This window comes from Mchenga conophoros, linkage group LG23 (assembly GCF_057382185.1).
Source record: "Mchenga conophoros isolate Kocher_MC1m ecotype Shallow Benthic linkage group LG23, M_conophoros_male_GT1.1, whole genome shotgun sequence".
Classification (NCBI taxonomy): domain Eukaryota; kingdom Metazoa; phylum Chordata; class Actinopteri; order Cichliformes; family Cichlidae; genus Mchenga; species Mchenga conophoros.
In genome coordinates this window covers 51,498,986-51,518,590 of record NC_140547.1, presented here as the reverse complement: position 1 = coordinate 51,518,590, position 19,605 = coordinate 51,498,986, and the positions used below count along the sequence as shown (strand labels likewise).

General features: G+C 40.7%; 3 protein-coding genes across 8 annotated transcripts; all 3 read left to right on the top strand.

The window, feature by feature from the left end:
- The first annotated feature begins 1,960 nt into the window (after positions 1 to 1,960).
- Positions 1,961 to 9,384, top strand: LOC146548290 (uncharacterized). Of its 3 annotated transcripts, XR_014890837.1 has the most exons (10): positions 1,968 to 2,362; positions 2,525 to 2,833; positions 3,097 to 3,214; positions 3,492 to 3,525; positions 5,053 to 6,785; positions 6,872 to 7,180; positions 7,261 to 7,384; positions 7,539 to 7,593; positions 7,729 to 9,213; positions 9,358 to 9,384. XR_014890837.1 is itself a non-coding variant. In XM_085265738.1 (9 exons), the coding sequence occupies exons 5-9, from the start codon at positions 6,722 to 6,724 to the stop codon at positions 7,924 to 7,926; spliced, it is 750 nt and encodes a 249-aa protein (XP_085121864.1). In that variant the 5' UTR covers positions 1,968 to 2,362; positions 2,525 to 2,833; positions 3,097 to 3,214; positions 3,492 to 3,525; positions 5,053 to 6,721; the 3' UTR covers positions 7,927 to 9,224. The 3 variants fall into 3 exon arrangements, 2 of the variants coding, with proteins under 2 accessions (XP_085121863.1, XP_085121864.1); XM_085265738.1 differs by lacking the exon at positions 9,358 to 9,384 and having other exon boundaries at positions 7,729 to 9,224; XM_085265737.1 differs by lacking the exons at positions 6,872 to 7,180; positions 7,261 to 7,384; positions 7,539 to 7,593; positions 7,729 to 9,213; positions 9,358 to 9,384 and having other exon boundaries at positions 1,961 to 2,362; positions 5,053 to 5,493.
- LOC146548289 (uncharacterized) lies at positions 9,099 to 10,420 on the top strand (the record flags this gene model as incomplete). Its single annotated transcript, XM_085265052.1, has 3 exons — positions 9,099 to 9,438; positions 9,748 to 9,892; positions 9,990 to 10,420. Coding segments are annotated over 3 exons (678 nt in total), but the record flags the coding sequence as incomplete, so codon positions are not given.
- A 5,297-nt stretch (positions 10,421 to 15,717) lies between these two features.
- LOC146548288 (uncharacterized) lies at positions 15,718 to 17,505 on the top strand. Of its 4 annotated transcripts, none has more exons than XM_085265292.1 (5): positions 15,718 to 15,861; positions 16,066 to 16,386; positions 16,771 to 16,840; positions 17,140 to 17,188; positions 17,273 to 17,505. In XM_085265292.1, exons 1-5 carry the CDS (start codon positions 15,801 to 15,803, stop codon positions 17,336 to 17,338), a joined length of 567 nt encoding a protein of 188 aa, XP_085121418.1. In that variant the 5' UTR covers positions 15,718 to 15,800; the 3' UTR covers positions 17,339 to 17,505. The 4 variants fall into 4 exon arrangements, with proteins under 4 accessions (XP_085121418.1, XP_085121417.1, XP_085121416.1 ...); XM_085265291.1 differs by having other exon boundaries at positions 16,696 to 16,840; XM_085265290.1 differs by having other exon boundaries at positions 17,140 to 17,505.
- The last annotated feature ends 2,100 nt before the right edge of the window (positions 17,506 to 19,605 follow it).

The window sequence follows — 19,605 nt, the reverse complement described above, 5'->3', positions numbered from 1 at the left end:
AAATAACATTTAGGCATGTAGACACGATCTAGATGACCTGCTGAAGTCCACACTGAGCATCAAAATGGTAAAGAAAGACGATCTAAGTGATTTTGAACTTGGCATGATTTTTGGTGTCAGATTGGTTGGTCTGAGTATTTTAAAAAACTGTTGATTTACTGAGATTTTCCCACACAGTGATCTCTACAGAGAATAGTGTGAGCGAGGAAATATCAGGTGAGTGGGAGTTCTCTGGGTGGAAAAAGGCCTTTCTGATACCACAGGTCAGGGGAGCATGACTGCTATAAGCTGAAGGCTGGAGTCACTCAAATGACCAATCATTACAATCAAAGTAGGCAGAAGAGCATCTCTGAATGCACAGCACATTGGGCCACAGCAGCAGAAGAGCTAAGCACAGAAAACTAAGGTTACAACACACCAAAGTCGGACAGTAGAAACCTTAAAATAAACAACATTCAAAGATTTATTACCTCCCATACTATAAGAGCACTGGACAGTCACATGTCTGTAAGATCATGGAGGGAGTTTTCTAATGTTTGACCCTAAACGCTGCTTCTGTCTCCGTCCTATTTGTGCTTTGCTCATCATTTAAAGCCTGCATGCTTCGCTCAGGAGCAACATCTGTCCCAGACAGCCACTTTCACTTTAACGTGCTTCTTTCTGTAATACATGTAGCGTTGCATTAACACAATCCTGTACATGATTCTGTTTATTAATAGTAGCTGAAAGCAGAAATGAAATAGCAGCTAGCATGCATTACTGTGATGTTTTGACCTAGTTTCATTTGTTCACTACTTGACCATATCATTCAACTATATCATCACATGCACATTTACCGCCGTGACAACCTTTCAGATCTATACTGAAGACAACAGCAACAGCCGCTCTGTGTCTTTGCTTGTTTGGTCTGGTGTCTAATTTTACATTTCTGTCTGTTTACCTCTCTCTGTCGCAGTTTCAGTTTTCAACTGTCTGCTTGTAGCTGAGGATGTTTTAATGCAGCTTTCATACAAGATCAGAGGTCTGGATTTGGACTGGGTCATTGCGACACCTCATTCTTTACTTTCCGTTGTAGATTTGCTGCTGAGTTGTGCTTGGGATCATTGTCCTGTTAGATGACTCAGGTTGAGCGAGGCTTTAGCTGTCAGACAGGTGGCCTCACATTCGACTCGAGTATACTTTGGTACACAGCAGAGTTCAAGGTCAACCCAAGGTAATGTACCCAAGGTAAGGTCGTGTGCCTGCAACAAGCCCAAGTCATCACCCCCCCGCCACCGTGCTGACAGTTGATATGAGGTGTTTGTGGTGATATGCTCGTTTAATTTTAGCCGAACGTGGTGCTGTGCATTATGACCAAACATCTCCACTTTGATCTTTGTTCCAGATGTCTTGTGGTTTGCTGAGATGCAAGTTTGCAAAGCTAACCCAAGCTGCTCTGCTCTTTGAAAAGAGGGGCTTGTTTTAAGGAAACACTTCCAATCAAGCCACACTCGCTGTCCCGCTGTCTTTTCTTTCACGAACTTTAACGTTTAACATGATACTTGAGGCCTGTAGCGTCTGAGATGTAACACTTTTTGTCACAGACCTCATGAGAACATAATGTATTAAAACACACCTGAATGCTCCAGACCAGCAAAGCCCCCTTTTATAGAGGCCCTCACACGTGCTGATGATCAGTTGATGATTAGCAGCATCTCGCTGCTATCTTTGACAATCAGAAGCAGTAAGAGTGCGTTGAGTGTCTGTTAAAGAGATCATGACACGGTGTAATAGGTCACGTGTGGGTTACACATTTGGTTGACAAGCACCTCAGTTAAGTTCCAGGAGGAAGCACAGATCCCTTTGGGATTACATCAAGAATCCCATGTAAAAGGCTGCCAAAACAAACCAGCAGAGCTTTCTGCTGTGGCTAAAAGTGGCTGTTAGCGTTCATCTGAGACTTAAAAAATATTTTTTAAAGGTGTAAAGGGTTATTATGATACATTATTATATCCTTATATCTAAAACCTTTGATGTGAAAGCCTCTGAGGAGTATAAACACTGTGGCCAATGTGCTTTAGCACTAATGTTGTGATTAAAATGAAGACCCTCCAGTTTAGTCATTGGCTGAATGTTACTTGACAATTAGAAGCAGTTGCTTGTTGCGCTTCCCTGTCTCGGCACTTCTACCTTGACTCCACTTCTACTTGATACTTTTTCTCTTGTGGTTTGATGATTAGTGTGTCAAAGGATTGCATTCAGCAGGTTTCGTTTTCTTCTGGGTATAACGTCTTGATTTGTTTGGACATTGCTGCAGCTATGGACCAGAGGGCTTTGTGGTTTGCTCTGTTTCTGCCTCTGTCTTTGAGTTTTGACACTGAAGGTACTGTATGATTACACACATCCCATCAGTTTTAAAGTCTTGTAGAATAACAGCAGACTATAGCACTGACCTATTGTTCTTAAAGTAGCCTTTAACCCCTTTTTGGAGACAGTTGGCGCAATTAGGCCAAACAGATCTTCATTACATCTTCTTTAATTGCAGAGACGATCATGAGAACCATTGGGGAACAAAAAGATGTCACTCCACTTTGCTCCAAGTCTAGAGTGGATTACATTTGGATAGTGTGCACGATAAAGACAAAAGGGAACAGGCCAAAAGGCTGTCGTCTGCAGTATCAACATGGACGGGGCTTTGAGAACGAGTGCGACTCCAGGTTCAGGCTGGTAAAAGAAAACCGAGTCGTGTTTCTCCAGATGATCAATTTAACAGCAGAGGATAGTGGGAAGTCCACCTGTGAGTGTTCCCGTAGCGATGGGACAGATATTATCCATCTCCTTATCTCGGCTGAAGGTGCGTGTTTGCTTTGTTCTTTCTCTCATACCTGTTTCTGTTTGCCTCCTGTGCTGCTGTTCGAGTTGTGCGCAGACTGCTGTTGAATAAATCGGACCTGCATCGCAGACTCATTCTTTTGAATCATGACTAAAATGAAAACTAATTGAGGGACATTAGCTCTTGTACTGATCCTAACATTAAAACTGGAGGTAATGTCTAAAGTCTGGTTTTGCTCTGTTTTTCTACGTTTTCTAACTTTTTCTTTTGTGATTTTTTTCTAGAAGCTCACACTTCTCCAGTGAGGCAGCTGATGTCTATCACTGTGATTTGTATATGTACTGGAATTGTCATTGTATTCGGAGTTGTCCTCGGATTTATCCTGAGACAAAATCGCTGCAGGTGAAAATTTGTTTCTTGTACTTTAAATTTAAGCAGTTTGTGTTTACAACACGCAGAGAAAAGAACTGTAACTTAAACAACTGGACAATCAGTAATCAAACAATTTTAGTTTGTAAAGATGATTTAATTGTGCATGTCAACATTTAGAGATTAGAGATTAGAGAGAACATTAGACACTAATTTCAATCAAACTGTATGTAACTGAACCTGTTATAGATTTAGGATTACCTCATCTGTTTCACTGAAGCATGGCTCTAACTGTCACTTTTGTTCACAGATACCCTACAAGGAAAGAGCCACCTGTATCAATAGTAAGTGAATCCTCTTGTTCTTTATTCTGTTGTTCTGCGTTCTTGTAACACAGTAAAAAAATCCAATTTATTGTGTGCATTCCTACAAACTATACATTTAGAAATCTAGCTGGCCCTCTTATCCAATGCAACATAAAACACTTGGAGAGATGCATAAATTCTGTATAAGTCAGAAAATAAAAGTTGAGAAATGAAACCACTTGAAAATCCTCTCATGTAGTTGGCAGCTGGCACTTCACCATGTGCACATGTCACTGCAGCAGTGCACTTGTAATTCAGAGAGATGGTGTAAAAAAAAAAGTTACACTTGGCACTAAGCGATAAAACCTCATGAATGTTCGACACTCTCAAAAACATTGCCTGACAGTTATGCTGCCAGTGTTTAGAACATAATGCTTTGGAGGAGCCCACTTAAGACAAACGAGGATGTCTTTTAAAGGATGCACATCTTAGAGACAGAGAACTGAGAGTCAAAGGGATTTTTCTTTCCGTTCAGGGTCAGTAGTGAGAGAGAAAGACCAGGGGGACTTTGGTAAAGCGAACAGCTCAGACTTTCAGTATGATTCAGGTTTCGCAACAACACTTGTAGCAGGACATGAAACATTTTTTCCAGCTTAATTATGTGGAAACCTTTATTTACCTTTAAAATGCTCGAAATGTCACGATTTGGCTTAAAGTCAGACACAAACGCGAGTACGGAGCAGAACAAAAGCCAAGCTTCACTGTGAGGCGGATGGTAATGTCCCTATAAATGCTACAAAAGGAAGAATCACCAAGAAGTACAAAACTCCAGAAACTAACAGGGCATGAAGAGGCCGAGGAAAACTCATAAGAGACGCAGCGAGGAAATCAATGGACAGTCAAGTGCAAAATGAACAGAGACCGAGCACTCGGTAATTACAATAGAACAACAACTGTCCAAAGGTTTAAGCACCAAAATATAAAGAAACCTCAGTTTTACATTCAAGTCACTGACCCTAAACACTCGTTTTAATCTAAATCAAGCTTAACTTTTAGACCAAAATGATGTGGAGACGTTAAATCTGATAGTCACCTTAATATATTACAAATATAAAGCAAGCTCTTGTTGGTTGAGCTGTCTGTGTTCCCTGCGGCTCAGGCCACCGAGATACTCGCTCAGCAAACACAGATGGGGTCACGCCTGCATGCAGGTCAAAGGTGACAGTCTTCAATTTGAATTTAAGCTGATGATACTCTTTGCAATCACTTCCCAAATCCCACCTTTATGCTAGCTTTAATCTGGCAGAAGCAGAAGGAAGTTGGGAAGCAGCCATTATTGCTCATGTAACATCTGCTTGCAATGAAGCTGGGCAAAGCCCACAGAGAGAGGGCGAACCTCAGCAGCAGCAGCAGCACAGGTCTCCTGATCACAGCCCGAGTGCATAAGCTCATAGTGTGAACTATTATGTGACCTTGTGTTTTTTAAAGTGAGTCACTGGCTGCCAAATATATATGGAAAGTTTGTTTATGAGCACACAAACCTTACACATTTGGATGTTTTTACAGGGTAAAATCGATTATGATGCTACATACACAAGCCTTTACCGGGAGTCAGATGAGTTCTACCAGACTGTGCGACGTCAGGCTTACAACAGCGAGGAGGCGACAGATAGAGATGCAGCCATCACTACGGTGACCGCCCAGCTGAAACAGGAAATAGAGAAAAGAAAGAGACATCAAAGTTTTGACATATATCAGAATATAACTTTTTAAGAAACAACGATTTCTTTTCTGTTTTTTTCTTTTTGTTACTGATGTGTTCATATCTTCAGCTAGTTTTTCGTTAAACTAAACAATGGAAGAAAACCACAGAGCAAGCTTTATATCATTAAATCATTATTTCTTTTGCTATGTGCCTCTAGGCCCTCAATTTCAATGCAATAAGATATGGGATCTGCTTTTAGGGTTTTATATTCATTCAATTAAAAGCAGCTGTTTTTAACTGTTTGCACTGCTGCGTGTGAGTTGTGTTGTTGTGGCCAGTGTCAGATGTTACTCCCACACATATGCACGTGTTTACAAAAAAACAAAATCACCAAACGTCGACCACAAACTAAATTGACCACAGACGTCTTATATGAAACTTAAATAAGAGCCGACATGAAACATTTTTGCATTCATGCACCTGAAAGTGAGAACTGAGAAGTTGAAGTTTACCCATCAGCCTTTGTGAAAAAGAGAGTTTCTCAGGACTCCTCTGCACTCCTACGCGCCCCCATCAAATAGTTTGTAGAAACACTTCTAGCTGAAATAACTAAGTAACCGTTTTCTGTATCGGTCGTTTAAATCATTTTTATATTTTTACAGTGTTGCTTAAGTTCATTGATGTTTGGGGACTTTCTTTTAGGCCTTAAGGTCCTACCGCTGCATTTAAGTTGAGCTTAGGTCTCGATTTGTGGTGTGCTTGGGATTATTTTCCTGTTGCATGACCCAGTTAGGGCCAAGCTTTAACTGTTGTACAGACAGCCTCACATTTGACTGTAGAATACTTTGCTACAGAAGGGTTCATGGTCGATTCAGAGTGCCACGGTCCTGTGGCTGCAAAACAAGTGCAAAACATCTCCTCCCACACCGTGCTTGACAGTTGGTGTGAGGTGTTTGTGCTGGTTAGCTTTGCAACGTTGCTACCAAAGTTGCGGGTGCACTGCCATCTTCTTTTCTCCTGGCAAGCTTTCCAAACAAGCCATCCTTGTTCAGTCTTTTTCTAACTGTGCTGTCATGAACTTTAATATTTAACATGCTAACCGGTTTTTTACATTTTTCGCACGATCTGAACTTGAGGTGAATTTCTTGAGAGGATTGTGGCAGAGTATCAGCACAAACCTGAGTGATCCCGACCTGAAAAGTGTCAAAGCATCTGTTTTTATATAAGTGCTCACACTTTATTTGTTAGAGTGCATTTGATCAGCAGTACGGGACTGCTAACCTGTCCCACGGAGAAAGCAAGAGTGTGTTCATTTTTTCACAGGTCTGTGTAGAGTGCTGTGAAAGCCTTTTAAATCACATCACTGTATATGAGACTTATAGGAACTGATGTATTTTAACAGGAAAGTAGAAGCAGTCAGGTTCACTTCTGTTTCAATCCACGTCACATCAGGTCACGTACAGGTTACTGTGCCTTAACACAGAGTATTAAAAGAACAGCAGGTAGACTTGAGCTTGATCTCTTGGCTCTATGGACGGATGGAGACGTGGATGGCTCGTTCTTCTGCCGCTGTGTGTGTGCGCTGACAGCAGAGGTACGGCACTAAACCTAGTTTACGATAGAAAGCTCTACTTTTTGTACTGATGTTGGTAAAATGTTAATTTTGTCCTTTTCACTCAGTGACTCTTGTGAAAACCACTGGAAAAGGGCCAGACATCACTCCAGTGTGCACCAGTCAGAACTTGACTTTGGTTTTAGTGAAATGTTGGATCAGCACAGAGAGACACACAGGGGAAACCTGCTGCCAGCTATACAGACTACAGCAGCCACTAAAGTGCGGCTGTGACTCCAGGTTCACGCTGATAGACGTGAATCACACTGTGTTTCTCCACCTGACCAGTTTAACAGCAGCAGACAGTGGCAACTACACCTGCGAATGCTCATATGAAAGAGAAACTCAGGTTTTAAGTCTTAATATCACAGTGGAATGTAAGCTTGTTTGGTCTTTTTTATACTTTTCAAGATAATGTTGATCGTCTCTGATTTATTTATTTTGCGTCAATGTTCAGTAGAGGACGACACGTTTTCTGGCGTGAAGTTCATGGCAACAGTCATCATCATCTCTGCTGCTGCTACGCTCATCATTGTGGTTGGGATAACGTGCTGTGTCACCCTGAGGAGAAATCCTCCCAGGTGAAAACTTTTTAACTTGTAAAATAACGCTTCATGATTTAAAAATGTCAGATTTTTTTAGCTTCTTTGAAAGCAGCACGAAGAGATGCCCACATCAGCAGGTTGGAGGTATTTAATGTTCACCCTGTAAACTCTGATGTTTTTATTCTAACAGAGAAAACCAACCAGGACCATCTAACTTAACCAGATCTGAAACTCTGCAGACTTTGGTGAGTTTGACGTAGTTCTGTTTCACACTTCTCAAAATGTTTAGGGTCATGTGACAGCGTGTCTATTTTCAAACAGCACTGTAATTAAATATTATAATAAATATTAAATATGTTTAAATCCGAAATGTTGTTTAGGATGAAGTGGACCCCTACATGAGCCTTCAACACCCGACCACTGATGTCTACCAAACTATCTCGTCAGGTCGCCTCCAGCATGATGCTAACTCCAGTCCGGCTACCTGTGATGTCACAGTGATGTACATTAATACTCAGGGAATAGAAGGAAAAGAGTTACATGTTGATTATGCAATCTATGAAACTATCAAGTACTAAGTTGGAAATATTCAATATCTACTTAGTATACAAGGTGCAGATAATATCTGTTTATAATATCTGTAAAGTAAAGAGAGATATTTTGTTGTACAGAAAATGGGTCCTATAGACTAACATGTTAATCAGAGGGTAGAAAATGTGCTTAGAGGCCTTTTTTGTTCTGTTGTTTTGTTTTTGCATTTTATGTAATTCTGTGTGAAACCATCAACTCCACAACTGTGAATCTCAGACAAATCTATATTATTATATTGCTTCATGTCTGTTTGTTTGATTAAAATCATATTTAATAAATACAGAATATCTAATAAAGTATTTTTAATCCCAATCAATCACCTCATCCACACAGCTGCATCTCAAAGACCAGAGGATTGTACAGCACCACAAACTACCAGAGGCTGTACATGTGTCGGGTTTGACATGTGTGCATTAATCCTCTGTTGTTGCTTTGAAATGTTTTACAAAGATCAAGATGTGCCCCGCTGGGGTGGGTTTTAAAGTGACCTGAAAGACACTTGAAAATAGGTAGATCTTCAAATTGAATTTAAAAAAAGGAAAACTTTATAAAAGAGGGAAGACTGTTCCAGAGATGGAGAAAGGTGTGTCACTTTTAGATGTTAAGTGGGAGTGTGGAACCACTAGAGGACTGCAGGTTTGAGTGGATTTGGCTGACAGATGTAATGTGAGTGTTATTTGGTAACACATCAGTCGCATGTAATATTTACATTCCTTCAATGTTTTTGCTTCATGAATTATAATTTTAACCTAACAATAATGGGTGAGGCTACATTTGAATCCATAAAAGCACTTCCTTCTTTGACTGCTGCAGATAAATGCAAAGGGGTGTATCTGACTTCCACCCTGCAGTACAGTAGAGTACAGTGTACACAACCAGCAGCAGTTAAAGAGTTGTTTAGATGTATTGACCAGTATGGGTAGATGGAAACTGTGGTTTGCTCTGCTTCTGCTGCCGTTCTGTACAGGCAGAAAAGGTATCGTGCACGAGTTACTTTTATTTCTAAAGGATCGCTTATGTAGAGCGTTTTTGATGTTGAACGGTTAATATATGTTGTTTTTTAGAGAATATTTCCTTTACCAATAAATGTTTTATTTATTTATTTACTTTAATACAGGAAGTGCTAACTTAGCAGCTGTAATTCATACTGAACTAACTTTTATTTTTTTGTACTGCAGCTGTGCAGGAGCGCCGTGTGAAAACCATTAGTAAAGAAGCAGATGTCACTCCACTGTGCACCAATGAAACAACACAAGTTATCCTGCTGATAGTGTGTAAGATTCAAACAGAGAGGAGCAGAGGAGAAAACTGTAGTCTGATGTATCGACATGGACACGACTTTGAGCATGAATGTGACTCCAGGTTCACACTGATGACAGAAAATCAGACTGTGTTTCTCCACCTGACACATTTAACAGCAGAGGACGGCGGGAACTACACCTGTGAGTGTGTACACACTGGAGGATCAAAAAAGCTTCATCTCAGTGTAACTGTGGAAGGTAAACTGTGGATTTATTTAATAACTTTTATGATTTACACTTTATGTATTTCTCTGTTAATTTTCTGCAGTGGTGACATTGTGATAATAATTATCACTGACACGTCTGCTGTAATTGTCAAAGAAATCAAACTGCTTTATTTAACGAAAAATGTGAAGCAGTTAATCTGACCAAACCAATTATAAAACAATGTTCAGAATTTAAATATATGACAACACACTTAATACAAGTTAATATTACATGACAGGCAAGAATGCGTAGCATCCTAATGTTCCCTTATAATTGATTAGAACCTGTTTTACTTTTCAGAGTTTTTAAATAATGCAGACGGAGTCAATGCCACCACAAACAGTTCTGCAGAAGTAACTTTCTTCTATGCTGCAGCTGGATCAGCTGTGTTCATCATCACATCTGGAGTTATTCTTGGACTGGTCTACAGCAAGAAATACAACAAGTAAGAGCTTTTTATAGCTCAAATAGTTAACGGCTGTATAAATAGTATGAAATAGCAAATTTATAACCTCCTTTTCTTTTTTAATTGTGTTTGACAGCAGAAAACATCATGCACTAATAATCAGTCGTGGAAACGACACGTGGAAACTGTACACGGTAAAATGTTGCACTTGCCGAACTTTTCTCTGCTGTTCGTTTTACTTCAAAAATGTATTTTTTCATCTTTTCTTTTGCAGGAAGCAGAATACCGAGCCGCACAGTGTCTTCATGCAAACGAAGAATGGGCTTTAATTACAACGACTTCTAAAATCAACACGCTTACTATTTATGTAAACGTTTGAAGAGACATGATTAGGGAACGTTATTATTGTTGTTATCGTTTTATTATTATTATGTTGTTATGTTGTTGTTGTTGTTAAGGTATTGCATTTAAAGAGATTTATTTTTAGTATAACATGATGAATGGTTTTCTGGTGGATAAAAACGGAGGCAGGCTTGCTGCTTTTGTTCCTTTGCTACCTGTTTCACTCACCTGTAGATGTTTGAGTAAATTTTGTTTTAATGTTTTACATGATCATGTTGAATATTTCAAACATTCAAAGTTTTACAAAGAAAGTTTTGTCTATAACAAAAATAAATTGTTGATCTTTTTCATACCACAAAGTTTGTCTACTACCTGCAAAGCATTAGTGACCTTATGTTACTAATCTGCATATTTTAAAGGTTTTATTAAAAAGAGGCTCACCCAGACATCATCTGGAGGAACACTGATGTTTCACTCTTAAACAAATATTCATGTTTTGTTTAAGAGTGATGTTTATGATTGATTCAAGCTGAGTGTTTCCCCAGTAATTAATGAGTCGTCACCTTGACCATCTTCAGTCTTCCTGTGTCAAGCTCCTGTCCTTAAAACACACATGACTCTTTTTCACTGTTCAGCACTGATTAAGCTTTAAACATGCCATCAACTTACAGACACCTGAGCACAAACGCTTGATGGGCCCAAACCACCTGAAGTTTAATGTGCAGACATTTTGTCCCGTCTTCAACAATTGGCTATAACATTACGGTCATGCAGTGTTAAATCATTATGAATGGCACTTTACATTTAGGCATCTAGCGAGTGCGCTTATCCAGTTTTACTGTATATGCTAAAAAGTCTCCAATTCATTAGTAAGCAGACTGCTCATACTCTTCTTGTCTACAGCCTCTGTGTTGGTCTTCCAGTTCAGCCTGCTGTCAGTGGTGCTTGCACTCCACCACCAAATCAACATCCTGTCCTATTATAGATGCCAGCCATGTAATCATCGTCTTCTTTCTGAAGTCGATCACCAACTAATGGGTCTTTTTCAGATTCAGGCCAGATGATTCCTCTGAGAACACACCGCAAAATCATACACTAGTGCTTTGTACTCCTCCACCTGCCCACCAGTAATACATCTAAAGTGTGAGGTGCACACGCTGAGCAGGAGTGGAGACAGCACAGCCCCTGTGGAGCCTGAATGCTGTCTAGTCTTATAGGCTGTGGCCTTTCTGTCAGGTAATCAGTAACCTGTGAGATAACAGACTAGTTCCCTGACATTTTCTGTAGTTTCTGTCTCAGAAACAGTGACTGGATTGTGTTAAATGAACTCGAGAAATCAAATATGATGCTGTGTCAATTTACTCAATAACTCAAAAAATGTTTCATATTTTAGAGTCTTTAAAATAGCCACTCTTTGCTTTGACTACTGCTCTGCACACTCTTGGAATTCTCTTGATGAGCTTCGTGAGGTCGTCACCGGAAATGGTTTTCCAGCAGTATTGAAGGAGTTCCCAGAGATGCTGAGCACTTGTTGGTCATTTTGCCTTCACTCTGTGGTCCATCTCACCCCAAACCATGTGTACTGGGTTTAGGTCAAGCGACTCTGCAGGTGGGGGAGAGACATAGGAGAGGTGGAGAGTAAACTTAACCTGGGTGTCTATTGTCTTGTGTAGTCTGGGAGATGATTGAATGTTAGGGTGGGTACAGTTTCCTCTGCGGTGGGGTCGGGTGGGCTGCTCCGGGTCCTGTGGGGCTGGGCGGTCCTGCTGCCGTTGGCCCCGGTCTGGATGGGCCTGGGCTCCCTTGCCTTGGTGGGTGCCGAAGGACGGGGGTGCCTCTGTAAGTGCGCCCCAGGGTGGCTGTGGCTTGCTATCACCAGTGTGTGAATGTGTGTGTGGATGGGTGGATGACTGGGTGTGTAAAGACTATTAAAGCGCCATACAAATACAAGCCACTTACCATTTATTGGGGTCAGCGGGGAGCTGACCCCAGCAAGGGGCATCTAGCCCCTCCCTTCTTTTCCTCCCCATCCCCGGCTGCCTCCCTCTTCCCGCTCCAACACACCCACACAATTAGGTGCGGGTGTGTCACCAGGGTGCAGGGGAGGCACTCCCCCCCCGTCCCCGTCCCCGTCTGGCCACCGGTGCCTCAATTTTATTCCACAACTTAGACATCCACATTACTCACACTCTCATAACACATACATATAGGGCCTTGAGGGTGGGCACGTTAACGGTCTGTGTATTCAACCCCACCTCTGGCGCCCCACCTCTCAATTTTAAATCCATGTAGACATTGAGGGTTCTCGGGAGGGGCTGTGCTAACACCTGCTGCTCTCTGGCAGCAGCACCATGCTCTCCCGTGTTTTAAATGCACCTTAGAACAACACGCAGCAACACTACACATGAGCGGGAGGAGGGAGGTTTGGGGTCTTCACACACCTCTGTTCTCTGCTGGCCATCGGGGCGGGGGGGCTGGGAGAAGGTGTTGGCCGGCCAATTGGGATCTGGGATGCGGGGCCTCCCTGCTGCTGCAGAGCCTGGGACGGTCTGCTTGCCTCCACCCCGGGGGAAGGGTAACATCTCCTGGGTCTGGGTGCCGTTTCCCCCTCTCGGGGCGAGGGTACCTGGACCCGGGGTATAGAGTATGTTTGGGGAGTGTGATTGTGTGTACATGTCCATGTATGCCTATCCCTACGTTGGGTGAGTGTTAAGTATTTGTATATGTGTGCATGAGGGTGGGAATGCATGTTTGTGTCTGCGTGTGCCTGTTTGTCTGTGTCTATATGTCAGGTCGGGTCTTAGACTTCACCTCTCTGGGAACTCCCAGGCCCTCCAAGGCCTATCTCCCCTCACCACACTCCCTGCCGGTAACTGATGCCCTCAGGGGTCGGTGCATTGGTGGTTCTTGGTGTCCGGGGCTGGGTGCTCAGGTATGTACCAGCTCACACCCGGTGGCTACCTGGCGGGGCCTGGCGCCTGTTGCTCGGTCAGGCCTCCTCTGGGGTGCGGGGGGCCCTCGGGCCTCCGGCCTCTGAGCACTGCGGCTCGGTTCACTCTGGCACAGCTGGCTGCCGGCAGAGCCGGAGGGCACGCCTGTCCAGCCCCCTCTGGCTTCTGCTCCGTGGCTACTGGGTGACCCCTCATCTGGGGCTCTCCTCAGCTCTTCCCAGGAGGGTGGCACGGATGCCCCTCTGGTGGTCCTCCTTGGGCTCTCGCACTCTGGGGCCTCTGGATGTCTGGAGCCTGGATCTCCTGCATGCCTGCTTCATGCCCTGGGGGACGGGGCTATAGCTCGCTACATCCTCTTGCAGACCATTACATGGGGAACAGAACAGAAGATCTCAAATTTGGACTCATCAGACCAAAGCACAGATTTCTACCAGTAATATCTGGTCCTTGTGTTTCCTGGCCCAAACAAATCTCTTCTGCTTGTTGCTTTTCCTTAGCAGTAGTTTATCAGCAGCTATTTGATCATAAAGGCCTGATTCACACAGTGTCCTGTTGATATAGAGATGTGTCTGCTACTGACTCTCTATGCTGCATTTATCTGAGCTCTAATCTGAGGTTCTGATAACTTGCGATTTCTGAGGCTCGTGACTCAGATGAATTTATCCTCAGCAGCAGAGGGGACTCTTGGGCTTCCTTTCCTGGGCCGGTCCTCATGTGAACCAGTTTCATCGTAGTGCTTGAAGGTTTTTGCTACTGCACTTGGAGACACTGTGATGGACCGAGCAGTAAAGGAAAGTCTGGCACAGGTTAAAGTCCAGTTTATTAATTAATTAATTAATTAAGTTTTAATTTAACTCAAAAAACTAACCTGGTTAAATTATACAAATAATAAATACATTTGGGGCCCACAAAAGAGGTCGAAGTAACAGAACTCTTCTCAAAAGCTGGCAACAACCAATACTAGAGACTCAAACAAACTGACCTATCTAAATGAGACAAAAGTGAAATTTAAATAGTGGCTGATCAGCCCAGACAGACACAAAAAGGGGTACAACACACAAAAACCTAGGTGAAACCACCATGACACGTCCCACCCCCCATGATCCAGAGTTGTGATATGATTTGCAGGTCTCCATATACTGTACGCCCCTTTTACTGGGAGCAGCTGCTACTGAGGTCACTCAGTCAAAAAAAGACTAAATCATACACATAACAGTGTAAACTAAAATGTGCACACTTATTTTAGAATACAGTATCATGTCATTGTACAAGTAAAATAATTGTAAACCAAAACCAGTTTTATTACCCTGTAAATTAATTGCTATTTTTAAAGAAAGAAAAATATAAATGTAGCGTTATGTATAAGTCTGTTGTAGCGCTGTGATGTTTGGTAGATATTACCACTATCTGTGGCTTTAACTGCAACCATCACAGACACATTCAAAGCAACTCTCCAGACTGCCTGACCTTCAGTTCTTAAAGTAATGATGGACTGTCACTTCTCTTTACTTAGCTGATGATTTTTGCCATATTATGAATTCTTACAGTTGTCAAATAGGACTGTGAGCTGTGTACCAACCTGACTTCTGCACAACACAACTGATGGTCCCAACTCCATTAAGAAGGCAATAAATTCCACAAATGAGCCCTGACAGGCACGCCTGTGAAGTGAAATCCATATCAGGTGACTACATCATGAAGCTTATTGAAAGAAGGACAAGGGTTTGCAGCGCTGTCAACAAAGCAAAGGGCGGCCACTTTGACGAATCTAAAATATCAGACATATTTAGAGTTATTTATCATTTTTTTCTTTGCTACATAATTCCATGTATCTCGCTCCATATATTTGATGTCTTCACTATGAATCTACAGTGTAGACAGTCGTATAATTCAATCAATAAATCAATAAATGAGAAGGTGTGTTCAAACTGTTGACTGGTAGTGTATATAAATTAATATCTCTGTCAACTCCATCAAAAACAGCTTTTTGCATTTTACGTCATGCTGTATTTTGGTAAAATTGAAAACTGAAAATGTTTTAAATTATATCAAATTTAATCGACAAGTTTCTATTGCAATTTTTAACCCCGACTCAACCAATTTATACACTGACATGAGGTCTGAGTGGGAATCTTTCATATGCATTTCAGGGCCTGGAAGATTTTATTTTTCAAACCCACTGTCTTCTTTATTCTTGGCAGAGTGACATTTTGTTATTGCTGCTTTGAAATGTTTGGTAAACATCAAGTTATGCCTGTTTTGCACTAATGTCTTCATACATATTTGTTCTGTTTGCTATAAAGTCATTGCGTAGCTTCTAAGCTGCTATTTTAAGACAGAAGTCTTCCTTCGTGTAAGAGATGTGATGTGAGTGCTATTTCTTAACGCATCAATCACATATAATAGTTTCATTTATCAGTGTTTGATCTTCATTCAACATTTTTACTTCTTGAATTTCTTCAAACAAGATAGTTAAAGTTATTTTAATTTGACACAAATGGGTGAGGCTACATTTGAATCCATAAAAGCACTTCCTTCTTTGACTGCTGCAGATAAATGCAAAGGGGTGTATCTGACTTCCACCCTGCAGTACAGTAGAGTACAGTGTACACAACCAGCAGCAGTTAAAGAGTTGTTTAGATGTATTGACCAGTATGGGTAGATGGAAACTGTGGTTTGCTCTGCTTCTGCTGCCGTTCTGTACAGGCACAAAAGGTATCGTGCACGAGTTACTTTTATTTCTAAAGGATCGCTTATGTAGAGCGTTTTGATGTTGAACGGTTAATATATGTTGTTTTTAGAGGGAGAATATTTCCTTTACCAATAAATGTTTTATTTATTTATTTACTTTAATACAGGAAGTGCTAACTTAGCAGCTGTAATTCATACTGAACTGACTTTTATTTTTTTGTACTGCAGCTGTGCAGGAGCACCGTGTGAAAACCATTAGTAAAGAAGCAGATGTCACTCCACTGTGCACCAATGAAACAACACAAGTTATCCTGCTGATAGTGTGTAAGATTCAAACAGAGAGGAGCAGAGGAGAAAACTGTAGTCTGATGTATCGACATGGACACGACTTTGAGCATGAATGTGACTCCAGGTTCACACTGATGACAGAAAATCAGACTGTGTTTCTCCACCTGACACATTTAACAGCAGAGGACGGCGGGAGCTACACCTGTGAGTGTGTACAGACTGGAGGATCAAAAAAGCTTCATCTCAGTGTAACTGTGGAAGGTAAACTGTGGATTTATTTAATAACTTTTATGATTTACACTTTATGTATTTCTCTGTTAATTTTCTGCAGTGGTGACATTGTGATAATAATTATCACTGACACGTCTGCTGTAATTGTCAAAGAAATCAAAAAGCTTTATTTAACGAAAAATGTGAAGCAGTTAATCTGACCAAACCAATTATAAAACAATGTTCAGAATTTAAAAATATGACAACACACTTAATACAAGTTAATATTACATGACAGGCAAGAATGCGTAGCATCCTAATGTTCCCTTATAATTGATTAGAACCTGTTTTACTTTTCAGAGTTTTTAAATAATGTAGACGGAGTCAATGCCACCACAAACAGTTCTGCAGAAGTAACTTTCTTCTATGCTGCAGCTGGATCAGCTGTGTTCATCATCACATCTGGAGTTATTCTTGGACTGGTCTACAGCAAGAAATACAACAAGTAAGAGATTTTTGTTACCCAGGCAGGGGGAAGGACTCATTAGTAAAGCATAACAGCCATTTAAATATCATCTAATAAAAATTCTTTCACATAATATCTAATGAAATTTTCTTTTTAAAAATCTTTAATAAATGTAGTTTTTAGGAGATGTGAGCTTTTATCATGCAAAGGCTCTTTTAAAAAAAATCCATGCATGTCTGACATAAGTAAATATAACATAATGTATAAAACATTTGTTTTATCTGAGTGCCAAATACAGAAGTTTCAATCACCATGTTTTCATGTTATTTGTCCAACAGAAGGCGACATGTCCCTATAACCATCTTTGAAAACACAGAACTGTACACGGTAAAATGTTGCACGTTGAACTTTTTCATAATGTGCATTTTACTTTACTTTGGCTTCACTTTGACTTCGTGTTTTCTTTTGCAGCAAGCAGAACCGATTGAGCCATACGAAGTCTTCATGCAAAGAGAGAATTCAATTTACGATCTCTAACATGTTAAAATTTAACATGCATACTATTTATTTAAATGTCTGAAGAGGGGTGATACACATTAAGGAGTAATGTATTGTTATTAATGTTGTTATTATTATTTCACAATACAAATTAAAGCAGAAGCTTCTGTATACAGATCAATGTTGCTTTGCTATCTGTTTTGTATGACTACATGTTATTTTAATGTTTTAAAGTTCATGTTTTATGTTTCAAACTTTGAAATTAAAGCTGAAGTGTTTTAAAGCGTACTGTGTTGTATAACAGAATTAAACAATTGGTCTTTTGGACTTTTTAAAAATCACATATTCAGTTTGTCAAATACCTTCAATGCTGTGGTAGCAGTACAGTAATAATCAAAAGTTTCTTAAAGTTTAATGTAAACTTTAAGAAACCGGATGTCATCTTGACGCACTTTGAGATTTCACTGTAAACCACTGTGTGAAACAATAATCACCAGTGACACATGTAGAGGTTGGGTTTTTTTTGCAGGTGTAAATGAGTTGTCGCTTTGACTGATCACCATCATCATGCTTCCTGTATCAAGTTCCTGTCCTTACGCACTCATTTGCACTTCAGTTACCTTCATCATGCAGATCATCACCTACAGACCCCCTGAGCACAAATGTTTGATGGCCCCCTGGATTTTTTTCCCCTCTTCAACAATTAGCAATAGCATACATGCCATTACATAAATAAATACAGAAAAGCTTATAATGATAATAATTCAGGGTTGCAGGATGGTGAGTGGTCAGTCTGTCACAGGGTAAACACTGCATTAACCTGCTCATTCGTTATTCTTGTTTAAACTCTTAAAACTCAATACGAATACATTCATATTTTGGCATCTTGCAAGTGCTCTTACCCAAATTAACATGGCAAACTGAGCCACATTAGAACTTACATGACGTGACAAGTGATTCAGTTTGTCAGAGGATGGTGTGGCAATAATTTTTACATAGCATAAAATACTGAAGATGCTAAAAGCTCAAATGTCTCAACACCATCAAACAAACAGGTTTTTAATACATTTATATATTTATGATTTATTGATTTTAAGATTGAGGCAACTTGTGGGGATTGCAGAATACAATACAATGCTTTGAAGCCACACGATGGCCATATTGTTTTGTGGAGGAGATTACTAAAGACAAGCAAATATGGCTTTTGAAGTAGCGCCTGTATGCATACGTTAAAGACACAGAGGTTTTTGTGGGTCAGGAGTGAGAGAGGCCGAGGGAGCTGTGGTGAAGCGATAAGCTCAGAGTTTCAGTATGACTCAGGTTTCCTGACAATACTTGGACCGGCCTGTGTGAACCAGTTTTGCAGTCTATACGTTAAGGCTTCAGAAACCACTATCATACACACTGCTAAAAAGAAGTTATTGCTCAGGGTTTTTTTTAATAGCAGTTGAAATAATAGTAATAATATGTAACACACATGACAAGACCTCCACCTCCAATGTACAGGAAGTAAACTGGGAGGATACAAGTATACCAACTTCTGTTGGTAGCACCAGAGAGGCAACTTTCCATCTCCCAAAGGTTAGTCTCCATTGCAGATAATGAAACACCTAGGAGCCCTCCCTTGACCACTGCCACTTCCTTCTAAAATCAATCAACAACTACTGAGTCTTATGACCCAGATTTGTACTTAAAGTGGGAGGTTCACATGGTAAACAATGTCACAGGGAGTCCTGTGATCTCTAAGCGTACTGCAGTGTTGTAAATCTAATTGTTGTTATATTGATGCCACATTAATTTTAACATCATGAAGAGAATTGGTTAAGATTGTAAGATTCCTGTCTAATCTGTTTCTCACCTCTCCTCCATCTGGCAAAAACCCAGTAACTGTTTTTTGGTCTCCTTCTATGGTTAAGTTCATGGGAGGGAATGTGCCAAGTGTAGTGGGGGGGGGGGGGGGGGGGGGGGGGGGGGGGGGTTAAAGAGTGTGTTGATTTTAAATGTTTACGGAACTGGAGCACTTTCTAAATATACTGGTGTTAATGTTCCCAGTGTTAATTTATTATCATTATATTTGAACGACAGCTTAAGCATTGCTATTAACTTATGTAATCCTTAATTGATATTTAATTGTTATTTCAAGGAGTGGGAGGAGCCACTGGCTATACAATACAATACAATACAATTCAACTTTATTGTCATTGCACATGTCATAAGTACAAGGCAACGAAATGCAGTTTGCATCCATCCAGAAGTGCTTTAGCCATGATTTAGATATATTACAAAATATATATTAGCAATAATAT

Excerpts from the sequence above, each read along its gene's own strand:
- LOC146548290 (XM_085265737.1), top strand. The coding sequence starts at position 2,212 with ATGATTAGTGTGTCAAAGGATTGCATTCAGCAGGTTTCGTTTTCTTCT. Across the intron at positions 2,834-3,096 it reads TCTCCTTATCTCGGCTGAAG|AAGCTCACACTTCTCCAGTG; the intron begins GTGCGTGTTTGC and ends ATTTTTTTCTAG. Across the intron at positions 3,526-5,052 it reads AAGAGCCACCTGTATCAATA|GGTAAAATCGATTATGATGC; the intron begins GTAAGTGAATCC and ends ATGTTTTTACAG.
- LOC146548288 (XM_085265289.1), top strand. The coding sequence starts at position 15,801 with ATGGGTAGATGGAAACTGTGGTTTGCTCTGCTTCTGCTGCCGTTCTGT. Across the intron at positions 15,862-16,065 it reads GTTCTGTACAGGCACAAAAG|CTGTGCAGGAGCACCGTGTG; the intron begins GTATCGTGCACG and ends TTTGTACTGCAG. Across the intron at positions 16,841-17,139 it reads TACAGCAAGAAATACAACAA|AAGGCGACATGTCCCTATAA; the intron begins GTAAGAGATTTT and ends TTTGTCCAACAG.